Source organism: Balaenoptera musculus, chromosome 11, assembly GCF_009873245.2.
Source record: "Balaenoptera musculus isolate JJ_BM4_2016_0621 chromosome 11, mBalMus1.pri.v3, whole genome shotgun sequence".
NCBI lineage: Eukaryota > Metazoa > Chordata > Mammalia > Artiodactyla > Balaenopteridae > Balaenoptera > Balaenoptera musculus.
The window spans coordinates 68,469,871-68,485,475 of NC_045795.1; the positions used below are offsets into that span (position 1 = coordinate 68,469,871).

General features: G+C 44.9%; 1 protein-coding gene and 1 long non-coding RNA gene across 3 annotated transcripts in view; one reads left to right on the top strand and one right to left on the bottom strand.

The window, feature by feature from the left end:
• Nucleotides 1–1,909: 1,909 nt before the first annotated feature.
• LOC118904409 lies at nucleotides 1,910–3,393 on the top strand. Its single transcript, XR_005021980.1, has 3 exons — nucleotides 1,910–2,138; nucleotides 2,451–2,532; nucleotides 3,199–3,393. It is a non-coding gene; the product is annotated as an uncharacterized LOC118904409 (long non-coding RNA).
• A 64-nt stretch (nucleotides 3,394–3,457) lies between these two features.
• Nucleotides 3,458–15,605, bottom strand: part of DCP1A (decapping mRNA 1A) — a 62,172-nt gene continuing 50,024 nt past the window's right edge. Inside the window, exons 7-10 of one of the 2 annotated variants that reach the window (XM_036868701.1) lie at nucleotides 12,314–13,063; nucleotides 10,291–10,356; nucleotides 8,049–8,267; nucleotides 3,458–7,441 (exon numbers count right to left, since the gene is read on the bottom strand). In XM_036868701.1, the coding sequence (XP_036724596.1) occupies nucleotides 7,361–7,441; nucleotides 8,049–8,267; nucleotides 10,291–10,356; nucleotides 12,314–13,063 (1,116 nt within the window). In that variant the 3' untranslated portion in view covers nucleotides 3,458–7,360. The remainder of the gene's footprint in view (nucleotides 7,442–8,048; nucleotides 8,268–10,290; nucleotides 10,357–12,313; nucleotides 13,064–15,605) is intronic. The other variant, XM_036868700.1, reaches the window with a different exon arrangement.

The following is a 15,605-nucleotide window of genomic DNA, read 5'->3' on the forward strand; positions in this document are numbered from 1 at the left end:
TTTTCCACGTTCCACAAACCCAGAGGGAGGTTTGAACTGAACACGTCCAGGTCAACTCTTGCCTCTGCTGCCCCCTAGCTGGGTGAACTTGGACGGATGGCCTTCAGCAAATCACTCAGTGGTCAGTTCCTTCATCTGGAAAACGAGGCAATGACATGTGTCCCCCAGGTGGTCAGGACGGTGAAAGTCACTCTATTCCACAGAGTGACGTGCATCCCTGCTCCCGAAATCGCAGTTTACCACGGAGCCCAGGCTAAGGGGACAGGGCAGGCGTGTGTGGGGCTGTGCCCATAGTGTCCAGCACTGAGTCTGGGACAGAATAGCTGCTACCCCCAGCCCCAAGGGTCGGATGGGGACCAACAAATAGGGTGTGTGTGTCTCTCTCTCTCCCACCCTCCCCCCTACCTTTCTCTGAGGTTGAGGCACCAGCCATCGCACCGGCCCATCATTTAAGGGCTCCCAAGTCCTCGGGGAATGTTAATTAATAGCCTCGCCATCTTGGGCTGGAGCGCAAACAGCTCCTCGGTCTCCTCTTGGGCAGGAGCCCAGTGAGTCAGGGCGGGCGATGGAGGGGCGTGGGAGCTGGCTCCCACGTGTGTCGGCCCTGGACGGGCCCTCTGTGGGAGAGCAGCCGTCTTCTGGGTGAAGGGGAGCCGTGTCAGAGCGAAGACCAGGGCTCCTATTTACGGGGGCATTCTGAGAATTTGTGTAGTCATGCCCAAGCATTTCCATATTTAATATGGAACATCTGATTATAAATTACTTTAAAACTTCTCCTCTATATCACAATTAAGGTCTTATTTAAAAATTATGTAGGCATAGGTTACATTCTCTATGAATTCTAGGTCAAAATGGTAAAGGTGAAATGACAAAATATTTGTTTAAAAGGGGGTGAGGTGCCTGCTGGGGTGGAGACCACACAGTAAATGGGGGTGTTGCCGGCAACATTGCTAGAGTCCCCTTTCCCATCAGGGGGCCTGTTGGGGTAAGGGTCAAACAGAAGTCAGGGAAGCTTCTCGGTGCCAGCAGGACACGGGAGAGGGTGTTAGCCCTTTTGTCCAGGGGAAAGACCCCTGCCTGGGAGAGGCTGGGAGGGGCAATCTCTGGGGGCAGGGACGCGTCAGATATAGAAACAACGAAACGGGGCTTGGTTAGCAAAATGTGTAGGGGTCCAGATTTTGTACATGCTTCAGAAGCCAGGGCACCATTACCAACACTGAGAAATTCCACAGAACATGGCGGGCAGTTTGCTGGGGGTGCCTCTAGAGCTTTGCCAGGGCTCAGGCAGTACCAGACCCATCTTTCTGCAGGGGCAGGGACATGGTAAGCAAGCAGCAGTTCCTGTGGACTGTGGCCGCCTTCTCAGCTCCAAATTCTGGGGCCCTTTTTAGACTGATGGGCTGACGTCGGTCTAACCACAGCCAGGGCCTCTGCCCCTTCCCAGGATGACAGGAAGCTGGTGTCGTGGGTGGCCCTTTCCCGAGGCTGCACTTTGAATGGCCTCCACCTCCCAGGGATGTGGGGAGGGTTAGAGAATGCACACAGAGCACACAGCACACAACAAACATCGGTTATGATTACTTGTGGGACTGTACTTCAAATTTATTCAAACTTACGTGAAAGAAGTGTTTGTGAAACATGATGTGACTGTCATGCGGCCTTTGTATCACCTCCTTCCGAGCCATTCTACCGCTGGGCATAAGAAATCTCTCAGTAGTCATCTTTACTTTTAGCTAATTTGCCTGGTGAACCTGAAGAGGTATGTGTAAGCCCCATCCTCCTGCCCTGCCATGGGTTCCGTCTGCATGAGCGTGGCAGCAGACTTAGACGGGTGAAGAATCTTGATCTAAGCCCTTTAGAAACCTGTTGGCGTCTTCCCATTACACTTGGGGGTAACAGAGACCCCAAAAGACACGGTCTGAAGGAGGGAATGCAGGCTGGGCTCCAGGGTTTGCTTGATTTAATGACTGTTTTGCTGCTCTTCCCTTTAGCTTTCCAAGAACCCGGCTTCATCTTTAGAGGAAACCCCATGGCCAGATTTCTAGCTGCTCATCCAGGAGAGACAGGCTGGTTCTTGTAGCTCTGACAAACACAGAAGCCTCAGCAATTTCTAACTCACACACTTGCTCAAAGACCAGGTATTTTTTAAAATTAACCACTCAATTAATTAATATTTACTTATTTTTGGCTGCGTTGGGTCTTTGTTGCTGCATGCGGGCTTTCTTCAGTTGCGGAGAGTGGGGGCTACTCTTCCTTGCGGTACGTGGGCTTCTCATTGTGGTGGCTTCTCTTGTTGCGGAGCATGGGCTCTAGGTGCGCGGGGATCAGTAATTGTGGCTCGCAGCCTCTAGAGCGCAGGCTCAGGAGTTGTGGCGCACAGGCTTAGTTGCTCCGCGGCATGTGGGATCTTCCCGGACCAGAGCTTGAACCCGTATCCCCTGCATTGGCAGGCGGATTCTTAACTACTGCGCCACCAGGGAAGCCCAAGATGAGGTATCTTTTAGCAACAGCATGAACCAGTATCCATAAACGGTGAGTGAAAACATCATTAGAAACAACCAGGAAGCCTAAAATCCCAAACCCTATGGCTCTTGTTCACGATCCAGTGGCCTTAGTTTTTCACGAAATTCCAATGAACCTGGTTACCTGGTTTCCTAGGTCATGAGAGCTGAAAAGCAGCACGTGAGTAGGTCAAACTAGCTTTTAATAAACAGTGGTAATGTGTGACCTAAGGAATTGTAGAAAGCAATCTAGAATAATTTATCGTGGAGGCAATGGAGTCAAGAAAGGAATTCTAGACCAGCCCTCCGGTCTGCTTGGCTTCGGGTCCCTAACTCAGTACTGGCTTAATAAGCAGCAGGCCCTGTCACTCTCGGCTTCAACTCCCTTCTCCCTAAAATGGGTTATTGTGAAGATCAGGAAAATAATGGACAGCAGTGCTTAAGTGCTGAATGAGCATGCATTAATGATGACTGAGGCGTGTGTACAAAAGTCATAAAGCGAGGGTTAAGCATATGCTCTGCTCTACAAAAGCAGGCAGGTATAACAAACATTTTAGAGAGAATTTCATTTGGAAACACACTTAATGTGAACAATTACTAGGGAGATATATGATTAACACTTTTTTCCTTTTCCCTACGTCCCATAATGATCACATTTTACTTTCTTCCCTCCCTCTTTCCTTCCTTATCATCCTAGATGCCTGGCACATATGACAGCTCAGTACACATCAACTGAGTGAATTTGGGAAGTGACCTGGAAGGTTAAGTCCCCTGTAAAACAGTGTTTTTGGTCATGATTAGACCTGTACCCTCCATCTGGGGAAAACTCAGAGGAATAAATGGAGCTGTTTTGTTCTCTCACCTCACTCCCTCTCAGCAGTAGGAGGCTCTGGCAAAGTGTAGCAACTCATTCAAAAGTTCCTATTTCTGTAAATTCAATAAAAACACAATTAAAATTTAGTAGGTGCTAAAACTTGGTTTTGAACTTTTATTAAAAAAATATATTTGCAAACATATAAAATTTAGGATGAAAAATGCTCATCTGAAAACAGGTAATAACTTAATATTTGCAAACATACACAGATGGTATAAAATCCATACCATTAAAAATGTTAATGATGCTGTATTGCGCTCATGGAACAAAAATCTTGCTGTAATCCCAGAGCTTCTCATGCTCACATTTCAGGGCGCTGAGACTCTGGTACACTGAAGGTCATGAGAGCCACATGGCCAAAGCAGGAATACAGAATAAAAAACCATTTAGAACACATACTGTTAAAAACACGTTTCTTAAGGAATCACACAGATAAAAGGGCAACACAATTTTGCATTTTCCCCATTCAAAGTGAACGATATTGCATCATAGCATTTCAAATGAAGATGTCAAATACAAAACCGAGTGAAACATTGCACACATCTCTCCTGCTGAATTTGCTGATAAACAGGCTCCTTGAGGCCCCGGCCCACTCAGGGAAATGTTCTCAAGCACAGCTTTAAAAAGCTCAGTGTAAGTTGCTTTACTTGTTTCAGATCTTAACGTTTTAGACACCTGAAAACACAGGGCACTATTGGTTCCAGAAGGCCCTTTGAATACAACTGAAGAAAACCAAAGACAAGTAAGAAAGAAACACGTGCTCAGCAGCAAACACGCAGCAAGAATGCAGGACACATGTCCCTGTGATTCCTCGTCTTCACTCACGTGGACTGAGCCCACTCGTGCCTGTGCCGCCTCTCATTCCTCTGTGTTTCATTTTGCCCAGAGTTACAGTATGATGGCTAATTTTGTTTTTTAAGCAGTTAGGCACCTTCAATTTCATGTTGCATTGTTAGTAATACAATGGCAGTTATGGCCTCTACTACCAAAATGAGAAAATTTCAAACTACATTCTTTGGGGAGGAGAGTAATAAAGCTGCGTGGTTTAAAAATATTTACCTAGTAGAAGATTTGATGGGGTTTAAAATTTTTACAAGAATACATGGGTGGAAAAAGAACAATTCTTGACATGCAAAATCGGGTCATATTCTAAACTTAGCCTGTGCATCCTCCGGCAGAGAAGGACCCAGGTCAACTTGGGCTCTTAACAAAACCCCACTCCCAAAAGCCTTCCAAAGTAAGCCATGGACACTCACATTCACATGCAGACAGCATGAATGCTTCTGAAACTGACAGTCACTTGAAACCCTAGGATTCAAAGTCACACCTTACAAACGTCAGGAGAGATGCACAATGAGGAGAAGCTTCTTCCTTAAAGGAAAGGAGCAAGGCTGTTTGGGAGGTGGGAGTCCATTCAAAGACACCACATTAACTACAACCAAAGAAGAGTAGTGCCACCCACCCAGGTGAGGGGGGGCATACAGACAGTCACGGTGACCTAAATGCAGGTCACCTGCAGTTCTGCAAACCTAGCAAGAAGCATCTCTGTTTTGGTGTCCATTTTGATTCAACTAAGGTTTAAAACTAAGATTCCAGTAAAGTCACTGCAGCAATGTAAACATGCAACCTAAACTAGCATGAGGTTCTGGACAGAAGCCTGAACGAGGAATAAGGCAACTGAACTGCGACTTTCGGGCCAGGGTCATCCAACTGCAACTGTTCAGGCTTGGCCTGACTTCTCTAGGGACTCATTCTGGCCTGAACTTCCTAGTCATCATGACGGTGAACTTCTGGCTTCTGAATTTTCAAAATGCTTTGAATACATAAATCTGGGAGTTGAAACAGGTTTACCCTTTTCAAATCTCCATGACTTGGGCACTTAAAAATTTACTTTCACACGAAGGAAACCTTATCACAGATTCTCTTTACTGTCTGTCATATTCATTACTTGGATTAAAGGGTGAAAATTAACAGATTTGATTAAAGACCCTCTTCAGGATATTCTCTCAACTCTCTCATAATATTGTCCATACTCAAATCATCATTTCAATTCAAATGTCTATCATAACAAGAATCCCTTGATTCTTCCGCTTACCAAAGCCCACTGAGACTACACCTGGGATGCGAGCAAACCTACCAGGGCAACTGTTTTCTGAGAACAGTCACGTGGCTCCCTGGACACCATCTACTGGTGTCAGCAACACTTCATGTCTTACTGTAACTTTCTCTTTCCCAGGTGACACGCAAGCAATTCATTTTTGGTTGCTGAATTTACACACTACCTTTGAAAACAAACTATTCCTAATGGAGTATGAGAACTTTAAAGCTTCCCTGACTTCTGCGCAATTGACAAATAACTAGGTAAATGCAATAGAAGACACTAAATTGGGAAGCAGAAAAGTTGCTCAGGAAGCATGTTTAGATTAACAAAAGCCAATCAAGGTATTCTTTATGCTAAAAAACTAAGAGCAAACTAAAACAAGTATGTAATTCACAAGTAATTTTCTAAAATCTCAGCTAGAAAAAAAAAAATCTGTGGACTTATGATTGAGTTACCATTAAAGCTTAAATGATTGTTCCCGAGGAACCATTACATCTGTCAGCATTATTCACAGCTAATCCTTATGCTAGCTGGTTGAGCCAATTGGGTTTTACCCCATCATTAAATAGTGCTCAGAAAAGTAAGCAGTGCATCTTAATTGGTTAAATACTACAAAATGACCTGTATCATAGAAACGAAGACACTTTCATTCAAAGAATATCTTAAAATTACTATTGCTGAAATAAATCAAAATCTACATTAAAATATTACTAATCACCATTACATGCCATAAAAGAATAAATATAAATCATGGCGGATCAATAGCAGCATAACAAAGCATCTTTACATATTTTCACACTTTGGGCTGCAAAAGTACTCACAGCCTAGGAATACATTGGTAAAGTTCTGAATTTCACACTTTGTTTTTAACTCCATATTCTATAATAAAATAAGGGCAGTGTGAATAACAGCTCCCTTTTCTGCATAGCTTTAAAACTGTTCTCAGTAGACTTGAGGAATGGAACCAGAATGGCTTTGTCAGATTGGTCCACTGGTCCTTTTGTCAAAGTGTTAAGGAAAACAATTAACAATGACTTCTCACTGTGTTTAGACAGAAAAGGAAAATAAGGCTATGATTCACACACAAATTTAACATTTTCAAAACCACTGGAGAGTAACTTAAAGTGAAGATTTCTGATAGAATTCGGGCCTTACCAGTCCCAGCCTTTATTTCAAAGGTGTGCCACGCCTGCTGCCATACCATGACAGGGCCTGCAGGGCCCGATTCCAATGTATCCCCGCACTGGGAGCCTGCTACACGGCAGCACTGGGGACACTTAAAAACAAAACACAATTAAGAAATTTCAGAACTTTTAAGGCCCAAGTGAGGCGTTCATATAAAATATACTTCACTTGAACAAATCAGTCCTAATTTGCCAGCTTAAACTCTGACCCTTAAAACACGTAGCTACTTTGCACAGAGCTGACTTCTGCTCTGTTCTGAACTTGACTATCAGCCCAATGCTCAAGTTTTTAGGGGGGGAGTGGAGGGGAGAGGGGTGCAGGCTGGGCTGAACTCTGACTGCTGCAAGGCTGGTGACCCCTTTTCCCTAAGACCTTGAACGTGAAAGTGAGTTGAAAATCAGATTCCTTATTTCACAAACTTGCTTAGATCTGATGAAAACACCCACACAACTCAACACAACGGTCTTTTTTTTTTTTCTTTTTTTTTTGTCAAAACAAAGGTCTGCTGGTGATGCTTCACAGTGAAACCTCCATTATCACTGGGAACGTCACTTGGAAAACATTCTTAAGGAATGAGTCTCTTTCTCATAGGCTCAATTTCAGGATTCTCAAAACTCAATGTTCTGTTTAGAAGTTTCCATGATGAGGCCTATTTGTTTCTGAGGTCGACATTCTGCCTTCGTATTTACTCTGCTCCAGTCATAGGTTGTGGTTGTCTTTGTTCTTGGTCAGAACCTGCAAGTAGACTTCATGAAGCGTACTGAGGAAGCTGGAATCATTCTGGAAGAGATGGTAATGTCACATTTACCTCATTAGAGCTTACTTTCTTGATAACAGCTTAGGAAGAAGCTGTATACATGATCTGTATAACTAATTACCCAAAGAATCCCACCACCCAGAGATAACCATCATTAATATTTTGGAATTCACTCAGATATATTTTTTTTAAATTTATTTATTTATTTATGGCTGTGTTAGGTCTTCATTTCTGTGCGAGGGCTTTCTCTAGTTGTGGCAAGCGGGGGCCACTCTTCATCGCGGTGCGCGGGCCTCTCACTATCGCGGTCTCTCTTGTTGCGGAGCACAGGCTCCAGACGCGCAGGCTCAGCAATTGCGGCTCACGGGCCCAGCTGCTCCGTGGCATGTGGGATCTTCCCAGACCAGGGCTCGAACCCGGGTCCCCTGCACTGGCAGGCACTCTCAACCACTGCGCCACCAGGGAAGCCCCACTCAGATATTTTTCCACCTGGAGCGTATGCCCAAGAAGAGAGAAACACTGGTTCTGGCTAGTCTTGAATTTTCTTTATGAACTGATTTTCTAAGAAGTCATACAATTTTTTTATTTTTAAAGAATGAAATTCAAAGACTAAATTGATATCCTACATACCTTAATTAGATGTATTAATGTATCCTGGAGCTGAGACTTGCTGAGGATAATGGAAGGCTTTCTCTGATTTTCTGATGTTCCAACAGTGAGAGGAGAAGGGGAGCTTGCTTTCCTCTCAAGGTCTGAGGACCTTGTAACTGTCTGCTGGAAAACACTTGGGGACAGCAGGACTGAGGACACTGCCGAAGTTGTTGCAGGAACCAGTGGGGGGCCTGCCACCTGCAGGGGAACAATGGTCATTTTGCACCGAAGTGTGGAAGCCAGCAGCCACGTCCAGAGCAGTGGACGCCTGATAACAAGCATAAGCAGCAGGAGACTGGAGCCCAGAGTCCAATGCTAACTATCTGGGGTTCAGATAAACATTCAGGAGCAGCATCTGGGCATTTTACGTCTGGTTAGGAAGCTTGTTAGCTGAAGGATAAAGAGTCCATCTATATGATAAGGATGCCCTAGAGTTGTTATGAGAAGCCAAGCCCGATCATCACAGAAGGGGAATCTGATAAATAACAGCAGGGTATGCACAGTAAGAATAGTCCTGTGATAAATCAAACATGCGAAGTTTTTCCATGAGGGGCACAGAAATGACTGGAAGAGGGTGTGAAGGAACTTCCTGAGGTGATGGAAATGTTACATACCTTGGCTGGGTCGTTACCCATGGGAATATACGTATGTTAAAACTCAATTAAAAAATCTGCATTTTATTATATGTAAGTTTTATTTCAATAAAAAGAGAATTAAAAAAACCCAGTTATATGAAGCATTAGTTTCTTTCATTTAAAAAATATTTATTTATTTGGCTGTACTGGCTCTTAGTTGGGGCATGCGGGATCTTTTAGTTGTGGCATGTGGGATCTAGTTTCCTGACCAGGGATCAAACCTGGGCCCCCCTGCATTGGGAGCGCGGAGTCTTAGCCACTAGACCACCAGGGAAATCCTGAGCCTTAGTTTCTTTGGTGGTGTTCAACGTATTTATTATACCATTACAGGTATCAAAGATACATTTTTTAAAAAATTTATTTATTTATTTATTTATGGCTGTGTTGGGTCTTCGTTTCCGTGCGAGGGCTTTGTCTAGTTGCGGCAAGTGGGGGCCACTCTTCATCGCGGTGCGCGGGCCTCTCACTATCGCGGCCTCTCTTGTTGCGGAGCACAGACTCCAAACGCGCAGGCTCAGTAGTTGTGGCGCACGGGCCTAGTTGCTCCGCGGCATGTGGGATCTTCCCAGACCAGGGCTCGAACCCGTGTCCCCTGCATTGGCAGGCGGAGTCTCAACCACTGCGCCACCAGGGAAGCCCTCAAAGATACATTTTAAAAACATAAATCTAATATCTATCTCCTTTCATTTAGATGTACTTCTGGGCTAATAATAGCTAACCATCAGAATACACAAAAGAGTAATAATTAGTATTTTAAATAATTCTCACATTTTGATATAATCAACAGAGAGCTATATATTTTTTTCCTCCTATCTGTCACTCTCCTCATTTACAAATAGCCAAGAGCTTGCCATAGTTTTGAGAATGTGGTTTCTGGGTTCTGAGCCAGTTGGTTTGTTGTTTTGGTGCAACACCAGGCTGAGAGCTCCCGCCGATCACCATGCAGCAGGACAAGCTACAGAAAAGACCCGTTAACAAGACCAGTCAGAAGCTGGCTATACTTTAAATTCTGAGACTTGAGGAGTGGTGTAAAGGCTCAAAGGCAAAAGGAATGTAAAAGTTTAAGAACTGAAAAAAATAAGTGTGCATGTCAAGGCTGGTAGGTAATGGAGGATGAGGGCAACTTTTAAAAAATGAGGCAGGGGAGAAACAGCAAGACACAGAGCACACAGGCCTGGGAGGCTTTGTCGTCAGAGCAACGGGAAGCCAATGAGAGCAGCGTAGTGATGCTGCCTTCTGTTTACTGAGACACCACAGCTCTTCCAGGGCAAAGACAATCTCCTACTCATAGGGACCAGGCTGACTTGCTCTCAGCAGTCGCCCATTCACAAACACTGAGTGAGTGCCCCTGCTGTGGCCCACCCTGCCCTCCCATACACACAGTCAGGGAAGACATCACTGCAGACAGATGCCTTGAGGCCTACAGAGGCCACAGCAATGAACTCTGCCTAGGGGAGCAGGAGGGGGCATCTAAGATGGGCCTACGCTTGAAAGCTAAAACTTTTCACTCAAGTGACAATGTTTTACTTCACACTCAGCAGAAGAACTTAAACATACTGTGCTCTTCAGAAAAAGGGAATCCTTACCGGGATGGCACTGGATAACATCTTAGGCTGGGCAAAAACTTCAGGATCCTGGTTTTGCTGCATAGACTGCAACGTTTAAAAAGAAAAGATGAACAGATGTAGCAAGTTTCAATTAAGATTTCTTAGTTACTGTGGAAAAATCTAGGTTAGCAGCAGTAAGGAATAGTTCAGACATGAACTGGTTCCTAGACTCCTGAGGGGAGAGGCTGACCAGAACTTGTGACAATGCAGGATGAGAGCTCTGGGACAGTACCCGACTCCCTTCAGTTCCACCCGAGAACAGGGGTGCGTGCAAAGTCTTGAAAGTGTCTCTAAGGAAAAAGCTGAAACCTGTGTCTCTTATAAGAGCTGGGATAGCCCAAGCCTATGTTTGCTGTTGAGGCTGTAGAGATGCAAGATCCTGGCAGTGTGATACCTCCTGATAAGGTGATTTAAACTTTGGACAGGTGGCACTAAATAGTCTTCATACAGAGTCACACTTCCACATGCTAAATTTTATCCCCATTCACTGGGAGACAAAAAACTTCCTGTGTAGAGCAAATACATTAGAACTCAATAAAGCCCAAGGTCCTAAAATTCAATACTGCCACATAAATGAAAATGTACATGTCTGTAAGCTTCCCTTGCAAGGAGGCATGCTGGAGAGCAGGGTGCTATCCCAGAGGTCAAAATCTGGAGGGGGTGGCATTCACCACTGCTGGTTGTACTTCCAGAAGAACAGGAACAGTGGCAGCAGACACACTGCAGGGGTGTGATACCTACCCGTCAAACAGAACATTTTCTCTCCTCCTTATACTGCAGACAGAAATGGCAAAAAATGACAATTTAATGATGTAACCAGGACACTAGGTTTCCCCTTTTTCTGTACAGAATTTCAATGGAATGGAAAAAATACTCCATTAACTAAGAAATAATATTCAATTATTATGATGGGCTCTTCTATATAATATTACTTGGTAAAATGTTAAGAGTTGGAGATTATAATTATTAAAGGGCATGAGACTAAAACCCTGAAAGGTTCTACCCCCTTTCAGTTCTGTGATCTTGCACAAGTCACTTCCAACTCTGACCTGACTTCCTCATTTGTAAACTCACCGACCTTATAAATTGAGGGACAAGCCTCTTCTTCACCCCCACACCCACTTCACCACTAAGTCCCACTGATCCTACTTCTTAACAAATCCACGTGTCCACACTCCCCAGTGCAGGCCCCCACCAGCTCAAGCCTGGGTGACTGCCCCAGCCTCCTTCCTGATGGGTCATTCTACTTCCATCTTCTCGTTTCCCGGCACACCACCCTTGGCTCAAAGCACTTAAAAGACTCCCTAGGGCCCTTAGAACAAACCTCTAACTCCTTGACACAATTTACAAAGTTTTGCTCATCAACAAATACCTGCTCCCCTACGTTTCTTTCCACGTAGATCCAGCCGCAGTGCAAGTTCAGCAAAAGCCCTCTCATGTCCAGGCCTCTGTATGTGCTATTTTCCTTGCTTCCACACACTCTTCCTACTTCTAGAATAGGTCTGGCTAACTTCTACTGAGTCTTCAGATCTCAGCTGAACATCAGTTTCCTGAGGAAGCTTTATTTGACCCCAGACCTCCAAATCTGGGATGGTCTGATGGCAGCCCTAACGCTCCTGGCACAAGGCAGGCACTCAGTGAGAGTACTGAGGGAGCCAGGGATGGAACAAAGATTGGGATAATCTGGATCCGTGGTCCCGAGTCAGATAAGGACTTCTGGAACTGTTAGGCAAAAATAAACAAAAAACCCTAAAATGTACACCCGGGAAAGAAAACAGTTTCTTAGCTTTTATCAGTTGAAATAACTTTGGGAAGTGAACTGAGTTACAGCACCCGTTACCAATGGTCTGGCTGATCACTGCAGGGCTTATCTCTCCTTTCTTCTAGCTCCTGACACACTCAACAGCTGTCTCTTTACACAACTCTGTCTCCTGTCAATTAAAATCCAGGTCTTTGCAGTTTCATCCCACCCAGTTACAGCCCCCCACCCTCCTGCCAGTACCTGAAGGGGAGCAAGCACCATGTTGCTCAGGGAGGCCGAGGCTCTCGCTGCTGCTGTCTTCGTGGGAGGCTCTATGAAGCTCTCAGGCGTGGCCAGCTGGCCAGCTGCTGCAGAAAAGCTGGGTGCCACTGCACCTTTCCCAAGTGACTGTGTCTGTATTTGGTCATGCTGTGGGGTCAACCTGAGTTTCTGGAGAAGATCAACGCTTGGGAGGGATGTACCAGCTGTGTTTGTCACACTCAGCGGGGCCCTGAATGGGCTCTGGCTGGCAGTCAGACTGGTGTGGCTCAGCTCAGGGACTGGCTGACTCAGAAGTGGAGACCTCTGTCTAGGTGTGGTCTTCACTGCTTGCATCATGGTGGTGTTTCGGGGTAGGCTTGGGGGAGCCTGTCCAGTAGAAGCTTCTGCTGGTAGAGTAGGACTAAGCACAGGGTGCAACGGGATCGCATAGCTTGGGGCCTGCTTTTCGCTGGACTGTGTGATGGAGGCAGGAGTGATTAGCACCGGGGTGGTGACTTCAGGCTGGACTGAGTGCTGGGCAGCAGGATGGACACCCAGGTTTTCCGACTGAGGGGCCCCTCCTGGCTCAAAGGAAAATGGTAGGAACGAGCTGGGCTCTTTCTGGGAGGCATCTCCTGGCAGCTTCTCTACTTCTTCTGAATCCAGACCCAAGAGTGTTGGCTGTTCCTTTGGCAAAGAGGTTCCAAATAATTCTTCCACTGTCAGATGCTTGTGTCCAGACGGAGCAGACTGAAAAACAAATCAAACCACCCAATGAAAGAAATCTCTTGCAAACCAGCGCAACTAAACTTCTTTTCCATCAACCAAAACAGTTTGCAGAAGCAAGGCTGGGTGGAGTCTGAAAATAGGAAGTGGAACAAACTGAAGATGTCCTCAGGATTAAGGCCTAGGTACATCTATCTGGTCTCCCCAAGGTGGTGGACAGAAATCTGCATTAGTAGTAAAATTCCAATTTTCCTGACTCTAGGTGATAGCTTAGAATTCATCTTTTTTTTGTTGGCAAACAGATATAAGGTGAAGGGGCAATTACTTTACTTCAAAGTTAATTGTGCCTAATTGTCCTATGTCAGTCACACATGGTAGGGAAATTACACTCAAGAGGACAGAGGGACCAAATGCTGATCAAGCAATCCTACCTTTATTTTCATGATTTTTGACTAAAAGGTAGGCATTGCACCTTGAGGACTAGGCCTCAAATACCAGAAAATAAAATTAACCATTAAAAAAAATTCAAGTATAGCTGATACAACATTATATTAGCTACAGGTGTACAACATAGTGATTCAGTATTTTTATAGCTCGTACTTCATTTAAAGTGATTACAAAATATTGGTTATGTCCTCTGTGCTGTACAATATATCCTTATATCTTATTTATTTTATACATAGTAGTTTGTACCTCTTAATCCCCTACCCCGATCTTGCCCCTCCCAATTTAACCATTTTTTAAATAGCTAGCCATTCCTCCTTCCTACTCCCGAATCACAGAATCCTTAAGAAAAAGCAAAGCATTTAAGCCTGAACATGTTAAATTTACATGTATTTTAGTGATCTGGCTTATTGATACCACTGCAACGACTCAAAGGAGAAATATTCATGCTTCCCACTTGTGAGCTTTCTGGCCCCTTCCCTTCAAGCAGTATTGCTGAATTCATTTAACCTTTATTTGCTGAGTATGCACAGGGTGGCAGGTCCTGCTCTGACCTGGGCCCAAAGGACATACCAGGAAGTAACAAAAAAAAGTCCTACCCTGACAGAGCTTACATTCGCATGGGAGACAAAGTACTCTGAGAACACAAGCAGCCTCAATTTATGGTTTTATCCCTAAAGTGTATGGACTTCTTAGTTGTTTACATATATGTTTACATGACAAAAAAAATTCACTGAAAACACATGATTTTCAGGGCCCCAGAAAGTCTATAAAGGCCTTCAAGTACACTGCATCTGAAATACAATGATGATAACACTATGGTATGATCCCATTTCTACAGGAAAACAAGCTCAGTTTTCCCCCAATGTTTGCTGCGTCCATTTGACAAATAATTAATGGTGTTAACCAGGTGCCAGGGGCATTGGGCTGTGAAGGGTGGGGAGAAGAAGAGAGAGGGAGCTTCTGGGCAGCAGGCTCTTAAGGGAAGGGGGTTAGGGATCCCCTTTGTTGAGGGACAACAGGGAAGGGAGGACTGAGCATGCAGGGGAGCTTACACATAAGGGACAGAAAAAGTTCCGGGGGCGCCGCTGTGCATTTTCTCCCTGGTGTGAGGGCAGAAGCACCTGCTGGGTGAGAGAGAGGTGGCCGGGAGAGCGTAGGTGTGCGGAATAGCCGTTGTGGAGGAAGAGGCAGAAGCCTTCTCCAGTTGTAAAAAATTACAATTTCGTACCGAACCATTATATCTCAGAAAATAGTCAATGAAGAGAATTCTATTAATATTAAAGCTAACATAATTTATCTTGGCAAGTTAATGTGACAAGAGGCTTTGTTTAGGTGAAGGAACTCTCACATGGCACATTCAGGCCCCCGCTAACAATGCCGTAGCGAGACTAGTAAGACTGTCTTGTCACACTTTCTAGCACTTCAGGGGATTTTCCAGATTCACAGTCTCACTCCAAATACTAGGCAGTACTAACACCTCATCATACACTGTGGATGTGAAGAACTGCAAAAGACTTTATATGGTTTCATATCCTTACATTTTTACTTCTGGAAAACTGCAGAGCTTAGGGTCTGAAATAAAAAGTACCTAGGTTCAAGTACCAGCTCTTAACTGGTAAAACTACAGCGTTTCTATGTAGTTCCCTCATTTGAAAACTGAGGGCAACTGTGGCTAATTGCCTCACAGAGCTGTTGTAAAAATTAAGTTCTCGATATAATGTCTGGTGCCCAACAAGCATTCAATAATTGGGAGTTGGCTATTATCATCATTATATGAACCCAGATACAGTCTTTTTTTTTTTTGCTGCAAAAAGTTTTATTGTTTCCATTTGGTCCAAGGCTTGGGAGAGGGCTCCAGGGTGGTTAAAAAGCTGCCTAGTGGCTGCAGAGAGGGGCTTCAGGCAGAAGCCCTGACACCAGAGGGGCTCCTCAAAGGCCGCTGGGCTCTGGAGGCTCTTAGTCGTGCTTGAAGGTGAGACTTTCGAAGAGATACTCGCCCAGCACAGCCTGGGAACCAAACAGTCTGCGGAGGTTGGTCAGGCGGTGACTCATCTTCTTGATGAGTTTCACCTCCTTATCTAGGAAGTGGCTCTCCAGGAAGTCACAGAGGTGGGGGTCT